The sequence below is a fragment of the Loxodonta africana genome, chromosome 26, assembly GCF_030014295.1.
Source record: "Loxodonta africana isolate mLoxAfr1 chromosome 26, mLoxAfr1.hap2, whole genome shotgun sequence".
In the NCBI taxonomy this organism is placed as follows: domain Eukaryota; kingdom Metazoa; phylum Chordata; class Mammalia; order Proboscidea; family Elephantidae; genus Loxodonta; species Loxodonta africana.
Window position 1 is genome coordinate 44744132 of NC_087367.1, and position 19186 is coordinate 44763317.

The 19186-nt window shown below is 49.7% G+C and overlaps 1 protein-coding gene across 4 annotated transcripts in view; it reads left to right on the plus strand.

Moving 5' to 3' along the window:
* KY (kyphoscoliosis peptidase) overlaps window positions 1–19186 on the plus strand; it is a 53493-nt gene that overhangs the window by 24254 nt on the left and 10053 nt on the right. For 3 of the 4 annotated variants that reach the window (XM_003419985.3, XM_064277289.1, XM_010599500.3), the window contains 5 exons: window positions 143–217; window positions 1897–1959; window positions 7602–7684; window positions 10323–10431; window positions 12007–12124. In XM_003419985.3, the coding sequence (XP_003420033.1) occupies window positions 143–217; window positions 1897–1959; window positions 7602–7684; window positions 10323–10431; window positions 12007–12124 (448 nt within the window). Of the gene's footprint in view, window positions 1–142; window positions 222–1864; window positions 1960–7601; window positions 7685–10322; window positions 10432–12006; window positions 12125–19186 lie in introns of all 4 variants that reach the window. The other variant, XM_023538824.2, reaches the window with a different exon arrangement.

Sequence of the window (19186 nt, forward strand, 5' to 3'; positions counted from 1 at the left end):
TAGCTTTTAAACAAGAATTGCTTACATATTCAGAAGAAACCTCTAAAACCAATTGTGTTTTGCTGTTCAAACCGCTGTCACAGGAGACTGAAGCCTTTCCTGGCAGCATCCAGTTGAGAATATCACTCCTATTCCTTTGCAGGGACACAGCTGACTGTGGAGGTCCACCCTCAAGATGCTGTGCCCCAGCTGCTCAAGAAGTTCTCCTTGGCTAAACGTACGTACATACAGGAGTGCTGGTGTGCAGAGGGCTAGAAGGATTGAGGGCATCTGGGTGGGCCAGAGCGACCTTCCCTTGATCTACACTCTCTGAAGAGACTGATGATGACAGTTTCATTCTGGAGAACTGTCTTTCTCCATACCCAGTCACCTCTGTTCTTGAATCTCTGGAATTGGGCATGGGTAACACATGGCATTTAACTGAAAATGCATTTCACGACAAGAGTGTTGTTTTCATACGGTATTTATTGACTGCCTATTTAAGTAGCATGCACAGTGCTAAGCACTTTACATTCTTTAACTTTTTAACCCTTTGACATGTACTAGGATGATCCCATTTTTTAGATCAGCAAAGTGACATTCAGAAAGGTGTAATAACTGCTTTAAGTCACCCAGCTAGGAAGTGGGTTAGAACTCAAGTCTGATGCTGAAGCCTGTGCTCTTAACCACTGTGCTTTGCTGCCTTTAATGCAATGCACACAGACCAACACCCAGGACCATGATGTCTCCTCCACTCCCTTCTGGTCCTTTACCTGCATCTGTCATCTCATGGCTGAACAGCGGCCTTGAGGGAAATGCAGATGAAGGAATGGAGGCTGCAGAATGGCCTAGATCCAAGTGCTCTCCAGCTGTGTTCAGTGGGCCAAGACAGGTTCTCAAGCTGTCTGGTCCTGCAGCCCTCAACAGTCAAGGTCTCAGGAGTGGGATCTAGAGTGTAGCTGAGAGGACAGACTCTGGAGTTTCACCTTGAACAGCTGGCTTAATTTTTTTTTTTTTTGGTACTCCATCTCCTCATCTATAAAAAAAATATATATACACAAGAAGGAAAATAATTATATCACCCCATAGGGTTATTGTGAGGTTAACTGAGATTGTGAATATAAAGCAAATATAAAACAAATGCTAGCTACTATCTTGAACCCCCATCACTTAATCTGAAAACATAGGTGCTGCTCTGCAAGAGATGAAAGAATTGGCATGTTTCTCAGAGTATCCTATACATATTTGCAATCTTCTGTTGTTATATGTACAGCCTACAGTGGTTTCCTTGGCAGCCCTACCCTAATTCCACCCGGTCATTCAGGGACCCGCATCTTCCCAGCCTGGTCCCACCCATACCTAGGCTGTTCCAGATGGCAAGAATGTGCTCTACTTTTAAAGCCATCCAGAAAAATGGATGCTTAGAAGAGTAGTAAAGTTCTTAAGATTTTGTATCTTATTTGAAACCTTTACCTTGCAGGAAACGTACCTTTCCTTTTGCCCACGAAGTCTAATAACTATTGGCTATATCCTGCCTTTAACAGCCCTGAATTTACAGGATTTAGTTGTTCTGATGGCACAGTGGTTAAGAGCTTGGCTGCTAACCAAAAGGTCGGCAGTTCAAATCCACCAGCCACTCCTTGGAAACCCTGTGGGGCAGTTCTATTCTGTCCTATAGGTCATTATGAGTCAGAATCAACTCCGCGGCAATGGGTTTGGTTTGGTTTTGGTTTGGTTAGCCTTTAAACAACCCAAGGAATGATGTAAAAATTACTTTGAGGGTGGGGATAGAAGCAAGAAGACTGTAAAGAGAGTGAAGAGGAGGGGTCAGAAGCAAGGACCACCACACAAAATCGTCTGTGCTTGCGTTTCTGTTTCTCTGAAGTGTCTCTACTCCTGACGTTTGGGATGTTGTAGGTTTACAAGGCGATAAAAATGGAAACACAAGACCCCGGCAGCCTGGAGGGAAAGATGCCCACGGTAAGTTACAGGACCTTCTCCAGGGTCATCCTAAGGGACAACAAATTTATTTAGCTTCATGGTATAGCTCCATTCAACTGGTAATGGCTTCCTGGGGCACTGTGCTCAGTCTGGGTCTGCCTCAGGACTCAGACATTCAACTGGTAATGGCTTCCTGAGGCACTGTGCTGAGTCTGGGACTGCCTCAGGACTCAGAGGGGAAAAGTGTTGTGGTTGATTAGCAATGTCTGGTGTGGACACAGGTGGAGAGAAAATAGCTCACAACACCAGATGTCATCCCAAAGCTAGAGCACAAAACTTACTAATAAAAAGATAGCCCATATGGGAAATATATTAAAAACAGAATGTGAAATTAAAATGCAGTACCAAATGTCTGTAATGTAGGAGGCATGTAAATAAGCAGAGGCATGTGTAAAAGTAGACAGGGGCAGAGGAAGAAATACTGAGAGGTGAGACAGCCTGGGTTCAAATCCTGACTTTGCTCCTTACTTGCTTTCTCCAGGCCTCAGTTTCCCTCTCAATAAACCAGATGGCATCTAATGTTCAGTACAGCTTGGAACTTTTTCCCACTGTTTTCTTTTAAAATTAGAACAATTTCATTAGTACTGCTGGTATTTTAAATGTATTTATACAAAATCATATATTTGGATCGTATATAATCTGCTCAAAGGGTAGATTTAATGAGGCATAAATCATTATGGATATTTTTAATGTTCAGATATTGTAAAATGGAACCAAGAAAGAGTCAAACTAGTAATAGGGTTTTCAATCCCATTTTAGAAATGCCTTCCTTCTTCTGAATGGGAGGGGGGACCTCATTTGCAGAGCTGTAATAAGGGGAAGACTGTTAAATCTGTGAGTTCACTTCATATCCACTTAGGTCACCCTGTTGGCCCTTGTCAGAAAACAGCAGGAGCCAGAGTCTGTGGAGAGAGAGGGCATTGAAGGGGGAAGCTCAGCAGAGGCCTGCCAGGGTCTCCCTGCCCCCTTCCAAGGGGCTGGCTGTAAGGATGAATGGCTGCACTCCAGGACCACTTGGGATAGGGATTAATGGTGTTCTCAGTAATGGCCAATCAAGAAATCACAGCTCCAGCACCAGAGGGCTGGGCAAGAGCCAGGACCCCAGCTGGCTTCAAGCTAGCTCTGAAGTAAGATTGTATAACATAAAAAAAATTGGGAGTGGTCCAGGAAGGACTTGTAGAAGGGGCAAAAAAATGAAATAAAGAGGATGCTAGGTTGCTAGGTGAGACCACAGCCTTCATGGTAGGGTTTGCACAACCTGTCCACCCACGTTATGCTTTGCCCCTGCTCTGTAGAGGAGCACCCCTCAGATCCTAGATGTGCCAGAGCAAGTGACACAGTGAGAACCCATTGAGATACTTCAGGTCAAAGAGACCAAATCCCAGGGGCTGTAGCATATCCAGGTCAAAGGGACAAAACCCCAGAGGCTGTAAGGGAACAAGCAAGCAGCATAGGGTGATCTTGGGGAATGTGCCAAATCCAGTCTGGGGCTGAGAAGAAAGAAGGTCTGGTTTCTAGCAGGAAGAGACCCTGGAGCAGTGGAGAAATACAGGAGAATCCATGCCGCCTGCTCCTGAAGTTAACTTGACTTGAAGCCTGAAGTTCCTTAGTGGCCAGACATGGGCCAGCTTCATAACAAGCTGTCATTGCCCTCACAACCAATGCTGGCACAGAAGAGGGCCATGGAGCAGCTCAGGCCAGGGCTGGAAGTGACACAATCTCCACCCTCTCTCCACATCTCTCTGGGACTATCACATGGAGGCAAAGGGCTCTTACAGTCAGGGAAGCCCTTGGGGATACATAGGAAAGATGCAGCTGCAGCCTCCGCACCAGGCACAGAGCTACACACCCCTTTTCCTGCACTTACCCACAGAGGGACCCCCACAACCTGCACCCTCCCAGAGAGCAGTGATGCTGATGTATCAACATAGCCCACCCTCCTGTTCACTATCCTGGGGGCCTTACGCATATGCAGCTGAGGCTGTGTGGCTGGTCTAAGGGCTCCCAGCAAGGTGAAGATCAGGCCCAGACAAGAACCTGGGCCTTGTGCAGCCCAGCTGGTGCCTCCTCACATCTCTGTACCCTTCCCAGGGTCCCTGTACATCCTGGGGCCCCACCAGCACATCTCACTCACCCAAGGCCCAAAGGCACCTGAGATGGGAGGCTGAGAGGTGGGTAGGTCCAACTGAGTCAGGGGATTAGTTCCTTTGTGGCCCCACCCACCTCCCATTCCACCCTGTTCTCATACTTAGCATCCTTGATTTGGGCCTGCATGTCTCAAGAGGCATTAATTAAGGACTCTGCCAGAGCCCAGGCTTTCCTCTGGGCTGGGACAGGGATTGCTGTTCATCCATTAGTCTGACCATTGGTCAGTCCGCCCTGCAACAGGCCCCCTGGCAGGAGCTGACTAGGGCTGTGCTGTGTTCAGTGGGGAAGCTGGGAGGCTGCTACCCCTGCATCAGCATCAGACACAGTGTTGAGTTTTCTTTCCTCCTCATATCTCTGTCCTGGCATCCTGGAACTCAAGGCCCAGAATCTGGGCAGTGAGGTTTCCTATGAAAAAAACTGGGCATTCTTGAGTGTATCTGGGTCCCAGTTTCTCTTAGGAGCCTTCCCACAGCACCTGGGGGGATTGTTGCCAGAGCACCCTCACCCACAGTTGGCTTTCTTGGGGTTCCCCAGTCTCCAGCTAACCATGACCTCATCTTGCAGGATCCCAGACCACCCAGCCGCACCATGCCCTCCTACAACACCCATGGTGCTCTGTGGCACCTCCACACTGGGGCACCATGTCCATGGCACAGACCCTTCCTTCTTGAGCTTGACAGGGGCTAGCAGCATTGCTCAAACCCTTCCCACAGAGCACTCATTCAGAGCAAACTTACTAGGAAATCTGCATAAAACTGAATGGTGGAGAGAAAGGGGATTCCATCATCAAATATGTCTGGGGATTACTGGGTTAATGGATGTTATTATGGAGTGACTTTTGCCCCCCCCCCAAAAAAAAGTGTTATAAACTCTAACCTCTATGTCCATGGCTATAATCCCATTTGGGAATGGGTTGCCTTTGTTATGTTAATGAGAGGATTAATATGGTGTATGTCTTGAGTCAGTCTCTTCTGAGATATGAAAGAGATTAAGCAAGCAAGCAAAAGAAGCAGAAATGGGAAACGAGAGATGCCAAGCCACATGAAGATTGCCCAGAAGCAGAGGTTCAGAAGAGACAAGGAACTTTCTCCAGAGCCGACAGAGAGAGAAAGGCTTCCCCTAGAGCAGGCATCCTAAATTCAGACTTCTAGACTCCCAAATTGAGAAAGTAAATTCCTATTTGTTAAAGCCATCCACTTGTTGTATTTCTGTTATCCAACTAAGAATTTGGTATTAGGAGAGTAGGGTGCTACTCTAACAGATATCTAAAATGTGGCAGTGGTTTTGGAATTAGGTAATGGGTACAGACTGGAAGAGTTGAAGGTGCTTAGTAGCAAAAGCCCAGTCTGCCTTGAAGAGACTGTCAGTAGAATTATGGATGTCAGAGGCAATTCTGGTCAGGGCTCAGAAGGAAGTGAGAAGAGCTATAGAGAAAGTCTCTGTCAGCTTAGAGAATACATATGGCACCAGCAACAAAATGTTGCTAGAAATGTGGACATTAAATGTGATTCTCGCGAGGCCTTAAAAGAAAATGATGAACGTGCGATTTGACAATGGAGGAAGGGCAATGCTTTTTACGCAGTGGCAAAGAACTTGTCTGAATTATGCTCAAATGTTTGATGGAAGGTACAATTTGTGAGTGATGAACTTGGATATCTGGCTGATGAGATTTCTAAGCAAGATCTTAAAGGAGCCATTTGGTTTCTCCTTGCTGTTTATAGTAAAATATGAAAGGAAAGAGATGGATTTAAAAATGAACTGTGCAAAATGAAAAGAAAACTACAAAAATTTTACAGTACAAACTAAGGACATGTGTCCTAGAATGTTCACCAAGGACGTGGCTGCACAACCTTTTGTTAAAGGGACTGGGCCTGTGACTGATGGATTTAACCAATTACCATAGCAGAAAATTCATCATTTTAGACTGAAGAGGACAGAGAAGGAAGGAATTCTACAGGCAGGAAAAGGCCAAAGGAGCTTTGTCTGTTATCCTCCAAGAAAAGAAAAGGACCATTCTTGGAGCAACTTGGTGATCAGCAGAACTGTTGGAAGAAGCCTTCTCTGTTTCAAAGGGTAGGCCAAGGTCTCCTAGATCTAAAAGGGTGGGGTCACAGCCTTCTAAGTTTCAAAGAGTAAGATCTTCACCAACTCAATGTGGTGCTGCAATTAAGGTGTACCAGAGAGATGGGGCCGCTATCCAAAGCTGAGGGGGCAGGGCTGCCATGCCAAGGGGCAGAAGAACAGAGCCTGCCAGGGCTGAGGTTGTGGGGTCACTACTCAGATGGGCTAGGAGGATGGGGCTACCTAAAGCCAAGGGAGCAGAGTTCCTATTCAGAGGGCTTGGAATGCAGTGCTGAAGCCCAGGGCCAAGGGGCCTCCATCCAAAATCCAGAGGGTGTAGCCAACACCCAGAGTCTGGAAGTCATGGCCATTGTCTAGATGGTCTCAGAGAACAGAGGATTATTTTCAAGGCTTGAGAGCTAGTGTAAATTGTTCTGCTGGGTTTCGGACTTGCTTGATGTCTGTTATCCCTTCCTTCCATCCAATTTCTCCTTTTTGTGATGGAAATGGCTAGCTTGTGCCTGTTCTACCTTTGTACTTTGGAAGCAGATAACTTGTATTCTAGATTTTACAGGTTCACAGATGAAGAAGAGTTTTGCCATAGGATGGAATTTGGACTTGGAGTTGATTTAAGACTTTTGGAATGATGTGATGGGATGAATGTGTTTTGTGTGTGGCAAGGACATGATTTTTGGGGGGCCAAAGGGTGAAATGTTATGGACTGAATTGTGTCCCCCAAAATAATGTATTGTAAATCCTAATCTCAATGCCTGTGGTTCTAATCCCATTTGGGAATGGGTTGTCTTTGTTATGTTAATGAGACATGCTTAGCGTAGGGTATACCTTGAGTCAATTTCTTCTGAGATATAAAAGAGATTAAACAAGCAAGGGAAAGAAGCAGAGATAGGAGAAGAGAGATGCCAAGCCACATAAACACTGCCCAGGATCAGAAACTCAGAAGAGACAAGGACCTTCCTCTACAGCCGACAGAGGGAGAGAGCCTTCTCCTAGAGCCAGCACCCTGAAGTCAGATTTCTAGCCTCCTAAACTGTGAGAAAATAAATTTGTTTGTCAAAGCCACACCACTTGTGGTATTTCTGTTATAGCAGCACTAGATAACTAAGACAGATGTTAAATCAATTTCTTTAGTGCTGACTTCCCAGAGTCTGCAAATAGGCTTATGCTCCCTGTGAGTCTCCAAGAAAACTATAGGAGTTGTCATATACCTCAAACTAATTTGACCAAAGAACTCCTTTAGTACAGTTCTTGGCACTAGTGGTTCAGGAATCAGGCTTTGAGAATCTTTGTTAAAGATCAGGCAGTCACAGCTCCTCAAAGAGGTGGTGAGGACTGGGACAGGCAGCCTCCTCTGTGGGTCTCAGCAGCTGATCAAGGCCTCCTTGTGTTTCCAGCCTACCCCTGGGACCGGTCCAGTCTGAAATCCATGCCCCTGGACCTGCGGCAGTTTGAGGACCTGGATACCTATGCCTCACAGGTACGAGAGCCCAGTCTCTCTGGCCACGAGCCCCCCAAAGTGGCTAGGAGTTCCCTGACCCAGAGCAGATCCCTTTCCCAGGTCCCTCCTGAACATATCCCGAGTCACTTGGATAGAAGCCCTGAGAGTGCCTTTCCACACTGTGTGGATGGGGTACAGGGGGCCACAGCAACAGGCCCTTGCCCAGGACCAAAGGTCATTCTACCCCCTGCCCCGCTCATGCTCCTGATGTTCCCACCCCACATGGCACACCCTTGAGCAGCCCTGCTGGCAGGACCCTCTGGCCAGCCCTGCCCAGGCCTCCCCAGGCCCATTTGGGCATTGTGCTGCGGGACCAGGCCATCCCACAGCCTATGGAGGAGGGGAGGGACAGGATGGAGGAGAACCATGGATGCAGAGGGCTGGCACGCACTATTACCACAGCCACACTTGCCCCAGAGGACGCAGCCTGCCAGACTTTCACACCTCAGGGCCTGGGCATGTCTGACTGTGGGGAGGAGGCAGCTGCTAGAGCTGAAGCACTAGGGACACATGGGAGCCAGACAGAAGCCTTACCACCAAGAGTCTGATCAGAAGGGCCAAGGAGCTGGACCCTTCTCTAGAGGTCACGGTGAGGCATCTTAGGATGTTAAACAGGGAAAACATCTAGAATTTTAGAAACACCACTCTGTGGCTGGCACACAATAGGTACTCAGGAATTGATGAATGAATGCATGGGTCAAGAAAGTCAAGTTAGAGTCAGGGGTGTCAGCTGGGGGACATACAGCTGTCCTGGCAGGAGAAGGCTTGGCCTGCATTAAGTGACAGCACTGAGGACAGAGAAGAGAGAAAAGGTCAATACTGGGCTAGAGGCAGAGGTGAAGGACTTGATCACTCATGTATACGGAGTGAGGTGGAAGGTGGGGAAGAGGGGCTCCCGGCTTACTGAATTGAGTACTAGGGGGAGGGCAGGGCAACCCCTCACCATGAGGAACAAAGAAGAAGGAGCAAATCTGGGGAGATGATGAGTTTGTTTGTTTGGAAGACAATGGGTTCTGGGTACCTGTAGCATATCCAGTAGAAATGACCACTGGGTAACTGGACAGATGAGTCTGGACCTGGTGGACAGGTCTGGGCTGGAAACACTAATTTGAGAGTCATCAGATTTAACTAAGCACTGAAACCTTAGGGTGGGTGTCAGTCTAAGGAGAGGGAGCTGGGTGGGGAGGGCATCTGAATGGTCTGGAGCCAACAAAGAAGCTGGGATAAGGCCAGGAAGGATCCATGTCTGGAGGATCCAAGGAGTGTGCTCCAGAGGGCAGGCTTGGTCAATAGCGTGAGCCACACAGGCTGGTCAAGTGACATGAAGACAGACTCACCTCTGCTGCTTCTTACTTCTTACTTTCAGAGGAGGGCTGGAAACCTCAGCTGGACCCCAGGAAGTTGAGGATCAAAGAAGAGGTGGAAAAGTAGGGCCAGTGAGAGGAGAGAAGCCCCACAGGAGCTTGGCAAAGAAGAAGAGGCTAGACATGGGCAGTACCTAAAAAGACACTGGGAGTGATGGAGAGGATGGGACAGCCAGAAAGGAAGGGAGTAGGTGAGGATGCAGGAGAGGGAGGCAACTGATTGACAAAGAGCAGTCCCTGCAAAGGCTGAAGCAGGAGAGAAAGGAAAGATGGGTAGGATGTGGGGTTCAGCATTCCTGCCTGGGCCTCTTGGGAGTCCAAAGCCAGGTCATCTGCTGAGTGAGGGAAGGAGGGTATCCAGAGGCTGAGGAGGGTGGAGTATTTTGTAACAGCTGCCAAAAGCAATGGAACTGGCTGCTAACCAGGCTCAGGAGAGCAATGCTAGAGGTCCAGTTGAGACCAGAGACCTAGCCACAGAACAAGCCAGACCCAGGTAGGACCAGGTGGGAACCAAAGAACCAGAATCCACAGAACTGAAGTTCAGGCTTATGTCAGGAGTCATCCAGGCAGTAGTGTGGGCCTGCAATGTTTCGGGTGCTGTTCTGGGTCCTGAGGAGCAAAGAAAGATAAGGACCATGGAGTCTGAGTAGACACAAGAAAATGAAGCCAAGAAAAGCTGAGAGATTGGAAGAAAGAAGAGACCAAAGGTCTTCTTGAGGTCTAAGAGCCAGCAGTATGGTGGACGATGGTCAGAGGGAGGGACTCTGGAGATCAGATGTGAATGGTGGGACAGTTCCAGGTGACAAGGGAGTACCCTAGATGTGGGCACTGAAGGGAGACATGGGCTCCAGTGGCAGGAATTAAGCACTCACTATCCCCAGCTGCTCTAGAAAGATTGAACATGGTCAGGGCTGCATTTCCAGCACCCTCACCCTCACCTCCTGCTAAGGGCCCCTTCCAGAAAAGCTAGTTTGTTCTTGACCACGGCTGCTACAGTTGGATGCCCACCTGGCTGGCCCCAGAATCTACATAGGATAGATTTGATGGCTCCAGGACCAGGGATTCAGCTGGCCACCTTTGCCTACCCCATCTGGCCCCTTGCCATGTCACCCTCAGCCCAGCCTTTGTCCCTTTAGGCCACCCCTCCTTCTCCTCCTGGAGAGAGAGTGGCTCTGGCTGCAGATCGAAAGGCGCTGGACTCCCCCACAGCTCTCCTCCAGGCCCTAACATGGCCCACCACTCCCCCTCCCCAGGTGACAGTCAAGAGTGGCCTGGACGAGCTGGTCAGCGATCTGGTTCAGGAGGCCCACAGTGACCTGGAGAGGGTCCGTGCCATCTGGATCTGGATCTGCCACCACATAGGTAGGCTCCAGAACCCCATGATGCCACTCCCCCAGGCCCCTGTTCCCAGGATGTATCTCTGGGACTTGATCACCAGTGTATGTGGAGAGAGAAGGAGGATGGGGGGACAGGTGCTTCCAGGTAGCTAGGCCAAATGACCGAAAACTAGCCAAGGAGAGCAAGGCTCATCATGTGCCAACAGCCTCCATCGAATTGGGGGGAGGGGAACATCTGTGAGTGGGGGGATCCCACTCATTCAGCCCTCTGCCCACTGCCAGCAGCCAGAGCTGGGGCCCTTCACACTGCAGCAGCCTCCCCTCACTCCTGGCCTCCTCGTAAGCCTGCTCCACAGAGATGAGAATCCAGGGTGGAAGGCCATTTCCAAGAAGGGTGACCGTTGGTTGGGGAGGAGCCACAGCCCTTGAAAAGTTACTGTGACACCAGAGGTCTAATCAAGTGCCAGTGCCAGGAAGGGTGGGCTCTCCTCGCCCCACTCCCTGTTCCCACGTCAGCCACTTCTACCACTGACCCCAGCCCAGTTGCCAGGGCTCTCAGGGCCACTCAGGAAACCTGGAACTGTGTGGCTGCCCATGGCTCCCCACAGGACAGCCTTGGGAGTCTCACCAGGTAAAGCCCAGCCCCAAGGGAGGTTGCTAAGGGGATGTTGCCCCTTGGAGAGTCTTGTAAACCTGAAGGAATGGAAGGAAGAACCAGGTCAAGGGGCAAACTCCAAGCGTTTACCATGAGACATAAAGGCCAACAGGGGCTGCCTGCCTGCTGCTACTTGGGCTTGGCCTGGCAGTTAGGGACACAGCTTAAAGAATTAGCGCACCTGGCATAGGCAGGAGGCCTGACTGTGGAGCCTTAGGGGCCACCTCCTCCCACCCCAACCCCACCAGCTCAGCCTGGGCTATAAAGAGGCAAGATCGGAAACCAGAAACAATGTTTACTAAAATTTCTTTTACTATCCCCCACCCCATACTTTCTTTTCTCTCTCTCTCTCTGTCTCACTTTATGCCCTCAGTGGCCACAGTGACTCCTGCCTCAGGACCTCACCACAGGCTTCATGGCCCCTTCCCAGTATTGGCATCCCCTCGTTAGGGAAGTGACTGAGGGAGAGCAGTTTTCTCCATTTGGGGCAAGCTGTAACCATAGCCCATTGTGCCCCCTGTGGGTTGGCATGAGGCCTCTTGGCCTTGGGGGCCACAGCAGGGGTAGATAAGCTGCTTGCCGAGCTGTGAGGGCTGTGTGGTGGGGCAAGTGTGGAGAACCTTCACCCCCAGGGCTGTAGTGGCTCCTTCCCCCCACAGCTTCTCCTCAGAGGCCTGAGGAGCCAGGTGGCCTGCTCTGAGTAGGCCTTACTCCTTCTCTCACCACCTACGCAAAGAGGTGACATTTCCCAGATTTCCTGTGGGCTGGGGCCCTGTTTCCACTCAGCCCATCATGTTTTCTCAGGGCTTGAGGAAGGGGGACCCAAAAGATGACAAAGGCACACGGAGGGGTGGGGCAGTGACACAGGACCCCCTGTCTCCTCTGCCCTAGCCTGGACCACATGCCCTGGGCCCTGTTCCTCACAGCCCCTCCTCTATCCTCCAGAGTATGATGTCATAGCTGCCCAGGAGAAGGACCGCCAAGCCTTCAAGGTTACCGACATCCTGCAGACCCAGAAGACCAACTGTGATGGCTATGCCGGGCTCTTTGAGAAAATGTGCAGGTAGGAGAAGTATTCCCTGAAAGGAAGCCAGTCCCTGGAGGCCTGACCACCCCAACCCCAGCCCTTCCCCCTTCTGAAATACTGCCTGCCTTTGCCTCCATGCCAGGCCTGAAGTGGAGGTTTGCAAACTCTGCTCTGGGATCCAAGTGAGTCCCGAAAAGGTCGATTTCTCCCTTTACAAAGCCAGCATAATTGACTTTGTACCGTCTGCCGAGCTTCGCGATGCATTAACATAATGGCAGATGAATGCACAGAGATAATTTGGTTATAAAAGGCCCTTTTCGGCCTTCTTCCATCTCTGCACAGTGAAGGTTACAAGAGTGGCAGGCCTGGAATGCGAGGACGATGGCTGCCACCGTCAAGGGGACTGTGAAAGGCTGTCCCTGGGGCTGGTGCAGGAGCCCTCTCGGGAAACAGTGTCCTACGTGAAAAGATGTGGCAGTTGGAAAAGCTATTGAATAACTAGGAAGCAGCTTCTCTGTGAGCCTTTGGGTTCTGGTTTCAGTGCCCTGGGAGTGACAAATGGCCAGGTTGCTGGGACAGGCGGCAGCTCTGGCCTGAGCGGGAGAACGGGCAAGTGCTGGTGAGGATGTTGTCTGTATCTGGGTGCCCTCAAGGCAGACTCGAGGCTGGAGGAGCACAGAGGACCCCGCAGCTTCCTGTGCTTTCTCTCTAAGGCTTGCTGGGCTTCCAGCCCTGGAGACCACCAGAGTCCCCTCTCCAGGGGATCCATGAACAGCTGCCCACTGTATCTGCAGGCCTCTAGGAGCGGGCTGTTTCAGGCACCAGAGGTCAGCCTGCCAGGACCGCAGGTGGGAACTTGTGGAGCCAAGTGTAGCCCTCAGGCAGGCGGTCGTGATGAGGTAATGCTACATGATTATCACAGGGCATCCTGCTCCTGGGGGACACATAACCTCCTAGTCTGACTCCTACACCCTGCCCCCCGTTGCACTGCCTCCCAGCCTCCATCGCCAACCCCAAACATGGATACACATCTTGCCCTGGTGTTGTTCCAAACCTCCAGCCCTGGCTCCTGCTCTTCCCTTCCCTCACCTCCAAGGCCTACCCCTGAGACCACAGCACAGGGGCAACTAAGGCAAGTCAGAGTGCGGAGGACACTACCCAGCCACCACCCTGCCCTTCCGCCACGGCAGCCCTCTCCACCCGCACGTTCCCATGGCCACCCCCCCAACTCCAGACCCAGGCACCTCCGCCTGCCTCTCCCAGGAGCCTGGCTCCTCATTGGCTCCTCTGCCCCAGGCTTTTCTGGCCCTGGGTTCCTGAATGAGACTAAAAGCCCCCCCTCTCCTGCAGAGTCCTCCAAAATCGGATCTCGACCAGCTTTCCAGACCTGCATCCTTTAGCACTGCCTGCACTAGTGTCTCCTTATGCTCACTCTGCTCCCCTCTCCCTGATGCTCCTTCCAGATCCTACCCTGGAAGACGGCACCGCAACCCTTCCCTCTCTTGGTGTTGTCAGCGCTCCTTATATACCTGCTCCTGTGTTACCTGATAGCGCTGTGGTTAATCACTCAGCTGCTAACCGAAAGGTCGGCTATTTGGAACCACCAGCTGCTCCCCAGGAGAAAGATGTGGCAGTCTGCCTCTGTGAAGATGACAGCCTTAGAAACCCTGTGGGGCAGTTCTACTCTGTCACCTGGGGTTGCTAGGAGTCGGAATAGACTTGACGGCAACGGGTTTTTGGTTTCGTGTTACCGTCTTTCATTCAATACTTTTTTTACTTGTTTAAAAAAAGTTCATTATAGACAATTTATAAAATGTACAGAAGCAAAAAGAAGAAAATTTAAAATTACCCCAAATCCCACCACTTAGAGAAAATACTGATACCTTTTTGTCATATTTCTTTCTGGACTTTGTTCTATGCACATGGACATTACTTGTGTTCATCCCTTCGCTCGCTAATAGAATCAGGTCTTGTCATCTTCCACCTCCCCCTCTTTCTGTCTCTCCCAAGACACCTATCTCAGTATTCTACACACAGTAGGCTCTGAATAGATATTTACAGAATGACAGGAAAATGCAGGCTGCTCCTAGCAGACGTGTGTGAAATGGGCCTCTTCTCTTTTCTTTTTAAATAATGGCATAACCATCGATATTTTTTCAGCTTCATTTGTGCCTAGCATGTCTTCCAGGATAGTATTATCTTCATTTAAATTCAAAAACTCTCAGGTTTTTTTTTTAAGTCATAGGATATCCAATGTAAACTTTTTCTCATGGTATAGAAGGAATACCAGGTTTAAAGCCAGAAAGACCTACATACTAGTCCTTATTATATTTGTTTCCTTGGCAAGGCCTTTACCCTCTCTGAGCCTCAGTTTTCTCATCTTTGCCTCGGGGACTATAGTGCCTAGGGCTGTAGGACTAAATGAGAACATGCAATTTGGAGTTTGCGAACCTGACTTTAGGATTTCGTTGCTGTTGTTTGTTTTTTTTAACCTTTCCTGCCTTTCTTGAGTACTGGAGTATTTTTGCTCTGCAGACCTTTCCTACACTATACCCCAGCCCGCATGGACTCAGAAAATTGACACTTGCCTTGAGTGGGACTGTCAGCTTTTTAACCTGGTCCAGATGCTTAGCAATGGCCCTATTCTGGCCTAGAGCTGATCATTAAAACACATCCCCACATTTTGTTTGCATCATTTAAAGTCAAGTTTTCAACTTGGCAGTTACCATGTACAAGGTTCCTCACGTTGCCCGCGACATTCAATAGCTCACAGTTGAATTCTTTTAACTTTTGCTTTAAAGATCAGTAACCCTGCCCATGCATCACTTTGTTAATTCCCCTAACTTTAATACAACTGCCAAGGCTTTGGTAAATTCATTAGCTAATTCCTTAGTAACCAAAGACGTGTCATCCACACTTGCCAATTTATCCTGACTTGCTTATCAGGGTAACAACTCTTAGCAAGTGTTGTACCCACGTGGCCATCATTACTTGCTGCCAGTCCGTTCTACCACCCTGCAATGGCCTCATTAAGGACCGACTTAATGAAGTATTTTGGTGGCGAGTTCAGGTGTTTTTGAAACATCTTTCATTTCTTCATCTTCCTTCCCAAGTAACCAATATTTTTTTTGTTGTTGTTAGGGTGATTGACTATAACCGCTGGCCCAGGTTCATTCTGACTTTCTGCTGGAGAGAGCACGAACTATCTCTCCTTTGGCTTCGATTGCACACAGGCTTCACTGATCCTGCTGAATTCCCCTGCAGGAGCCATGCTTAATTCCCCAGACGCCTGCCACTTAGAGCCAGCCTCCAGCGCATCCCCTCCCACAGTCATCATGCTGTAACACCACCAGCTAGCAGATTTTCCAAAGAGACTTGCAAGGAAGCCAGGAGCTTATTACCAGTGAGGCGCTTTGATGCTGAGGGCGCTGGTTGTCACCAGTCAGCTGTCGGCTTGGTTTTCCATCCACCCCCCTGCTGTCACAGAGGAGAGCAGGCATGTGTGTAGTTACGTGGCTACTTCCAGTCATCACAATGTCCCCCATGGTCCCAAGGCCCCCAAGCATGAGGAGTGGCCTTCTAAACCTCCTGGGAGATGCAGATTTATTTAAATTATCCCCAAACCTGACTTTGTCACAGAAGGCCTCTGAAAGGGACACCTAAACACCCCTGTCTTAGTTATCTAATGCTGCCATAACAGAAATATCACAAGTGGATGGCTTAAACAAAGAGAAATTTGTTTTCTCACAGTCTAGCAGGTTACATGTCCAAATTCAGGGCATCAGCTCCAGGGGAAGGCTTTCCCTCTGTCAGCTCTGGAGGAAGGTCCTTGCCCCTAGTCAAGGAGCTTCTTAGGCACAGGGACCCCAGGTCCAAAGGATGCGCTCTGCTCCCGGTGTTGCTTTCTTGGTGGTATGAGGTCCCCAACTCTCTGCTTGCTTCCCTTTCCTTTTATGTCTTGAGGGAGGTGGCCTGAGTAAGGGTGGTGTTACAATTCCACCCTAGTCCTCTTAACATAAAATTACAATCACAAAATGGAGGAAAGCCATATAAAACTGGGAATCATGGCCTAACCAAGTTGACACATATTTTGGGGGGACACGGTTCAACCCATGACAAGTCCCCAGCCCTATAGCAACACCAAGGGATGGTGCTCACAGAGATGAGTTACATCATAATAGTAAACCATCTTGTAGAGCCAATATACCATCCAGACGTTTGTAGAGTAAGACAACATCTTGATTTTAAAAAGGCCTGGTGCAATTCACAGTCCCTGAACTGTGTGTCCCAACAACTGCTTTCTACTGCTGCTTTGCCAATAGCTGTGTGTCCCCAGCCAAGTCAGCCTCCCTCTCTGAACCCCTAAATCTTCACCTGCCAGAGAAGAAGTTGCTGAGGTTACATCTCACTCTAAACAGGACCTTGGAGTGAAGATTATGAGTGTGGTTATAAATTACTGGGAGGCAGTGGTAGTTGAGTGATAGAATTCTTGCTTTCCATGGGGAAGACTTGGGTCCAGTTCCCGGCTAATACACCTCACACATAGCCACCACCCATCTGTCGGGCTTGCATGCTGCTATGATGCTGAACAGGTTTCAGAGGAGCTCCCAGACTAAGACAGAGTAGGAGGAAAGGCCTAGGAATCTCCATCCAAAAATGAGCCAGTGAAAATCCTGTGGCTCACAACAGTTTTATCTGCAGCTGACCATGGGGATGGCACGGGACAGGGCAGTGTTTCCTTCTACTGTGCAGGGGCTCGCCATGAGTCGGAGGCTGACCCCACTGACCTTGCCATAAGGGCAGTGTGAGAAGGGGGGAAGGGGAGCACATCGCAGGAACATAAAGGAACTCTCACACTTACAAGAAATTACCTACATAAATGGTGAAACGTAAGTCATGTTTGTCCTGCTGCAGTATAGAAATCATAGTAATTTCAACCCGATCCCCCAGTAAGCTTGCCTGGTTGTCTTCCTACAGCTGCAGTCCTTCCTTACCTCCCTCCCTCCCTCCCTTTTTTCCCCGCGTGGCTCAGACATGCTGGGAGAGGTGATCAGAGCTGGGGAAGCCCACTCAGGTCAGGGCCCGGTGTGTGCAGGGCCTGCCTGCCCTTCCCCACAGCAGGGGCAGATTATCCAATAGGCAAGGTAAGCACGGTGCTTACCTTGCTTACCAGATCATCTGTAGGGAACAATTTCACAGCTTTTCACCACCTCAAAGATTCTGCTTCTAGGTATGGCTGGCATCTGTCTCTCTCAGCACCTTCCTACAGAATCAAAGCCTCTTTTCAAAGTTACAGTCCCTGACAGGGACAGATGGCCCAGTAAGCAAGGTGAACACAGACTTCCTTGTACTTACTAATCTGTAGTGATCTGGTAAGCAAGGCAAACACCGTGCTTACCTTGCCTATTGAATAACCTGCCCCTGCCCCACACACTTCTGCCACACCGCTGCTCAGGCCCGGTGGTCGTGCTTGCTGTGCGTGTAGGTAGGAGCTATGGGAGGGCCTGTACCATCTAGCTCTGCATATCACATTCTTGATCCACCACGCTACTCAATTAATACCTGAGGATACACAACACCAAACAGGTTGTAATCAGAATCAGACACAATTACATGTTTAAATAACAAGGCTACTATGTTCATAGAAGCTGCGGCACATTCAGGGGTCGCTAAGGGTCAGCCAGGTAGTGGCCTCTGCCTCACTGCACCTCTGCCCCTTTCTTCTCCATCAGGCCACATGTAGCGGTGATGTGTGGACCTCAGGGCCCCTCCCCTCAGGGCTTCTCAGGTTGGGTCCTTGAGCCCCAACACCTGCTGGGGAGAGGGCTAAAGCTTCCCCCCAGGTTCTCTGGGTGCTCCAGGTTCTCCAGGCTGCTCCAGAGAGGCCTTGCTCAGGGCGTTTTGTACCTGCGTTTTCTCCCTATGGCTTGGAATCCACATCAGCCACGAGGTGTGGAGGTGGCATTGGGATTGTCAAAACTGTCTAAAGTAAAAACCAGGATTCTGCAGCCTGGAGTCATAAATAGGTCTCCTTGTGTGATATTTTGGGCCCTAGGATGATGGTCAGAGCTCTTTAAAAAACAAACCAAACCAGTTACTGACCAGTCTATTCCAACTCATGTCAGCCCCCATGTGTGTCAGAGTAGAGCTGCCCTCCACACGGGGTTCAATGGCTGTGATCTTTCAGAAGTAGATCGCCAGGCCTTCTTCACAGGCACCTCTGGGTAGACTCGAACCACAAACCTTTTGGTTCATAGCTGACCGTTTATGCCACGCAGGGACTCCCGGAGATGGAAATGCTTCTCATCCTCTGCTCTTCCATCGATGGCTTCCCAGTGTGCACAGGCAACATTAATTCCCCTTCCCCTGGGCTCGTGCCTCGTAGCGCTGGCATTTTAGGAAGGTTCAGGGGTCTGCTCCCCTTCTGGACTACGAGTGCCTGGAGGGCAGCATTATGCCTTATTTTGGGAATATTATATGTAATTATTATACTACATCACATCATATTGTACTCCCTTGTGCCTGGTACAGTGCTTTGTACATAGTCTGTGACCTTTCAATGAAATGAAATGATCATGAGCCACCCTGACTAGCAACCAGCCACTGGACACAGAACACCTACTAGTTCCAGTCGTCACCTTACATATATGGATTGCTATATTTTGCCTGAGAATTATGGGTTATTAACAACAATGTTTCACATTATGACTTTCTTTGTCCAATGAATCTTGCGCATTGCTGCCAGGTAATGAGATACCCTCATATCATCGTCAAGCACAACATAAGCTTCCAGCTGAGTTTATTCTTCACTTCTGTTCTGACTCAGGCACTCCCCACAACCCTCCTAGCTTCTCCTCTGCATGTCAGAGAGGACTTGACTTCTAGAGGTCATTTAATGCCAGTCTCCCATTTGCCCCACCATGAGCCTGGCAAGGTCACACCGGAGGTGACTGTTAAAGCTGAAAGCAGAGCCCTGATGTCCTGGCTCAGGCCAGCTTCCCCCACTCCAGCTGCAGTCCTCCAGGTGGACATCCTGCCACTCACTCTCTTTTTCCTCCAGCCCTTCTCAGGAGCGGGGGGCCTCTCACTCCTCTCTCC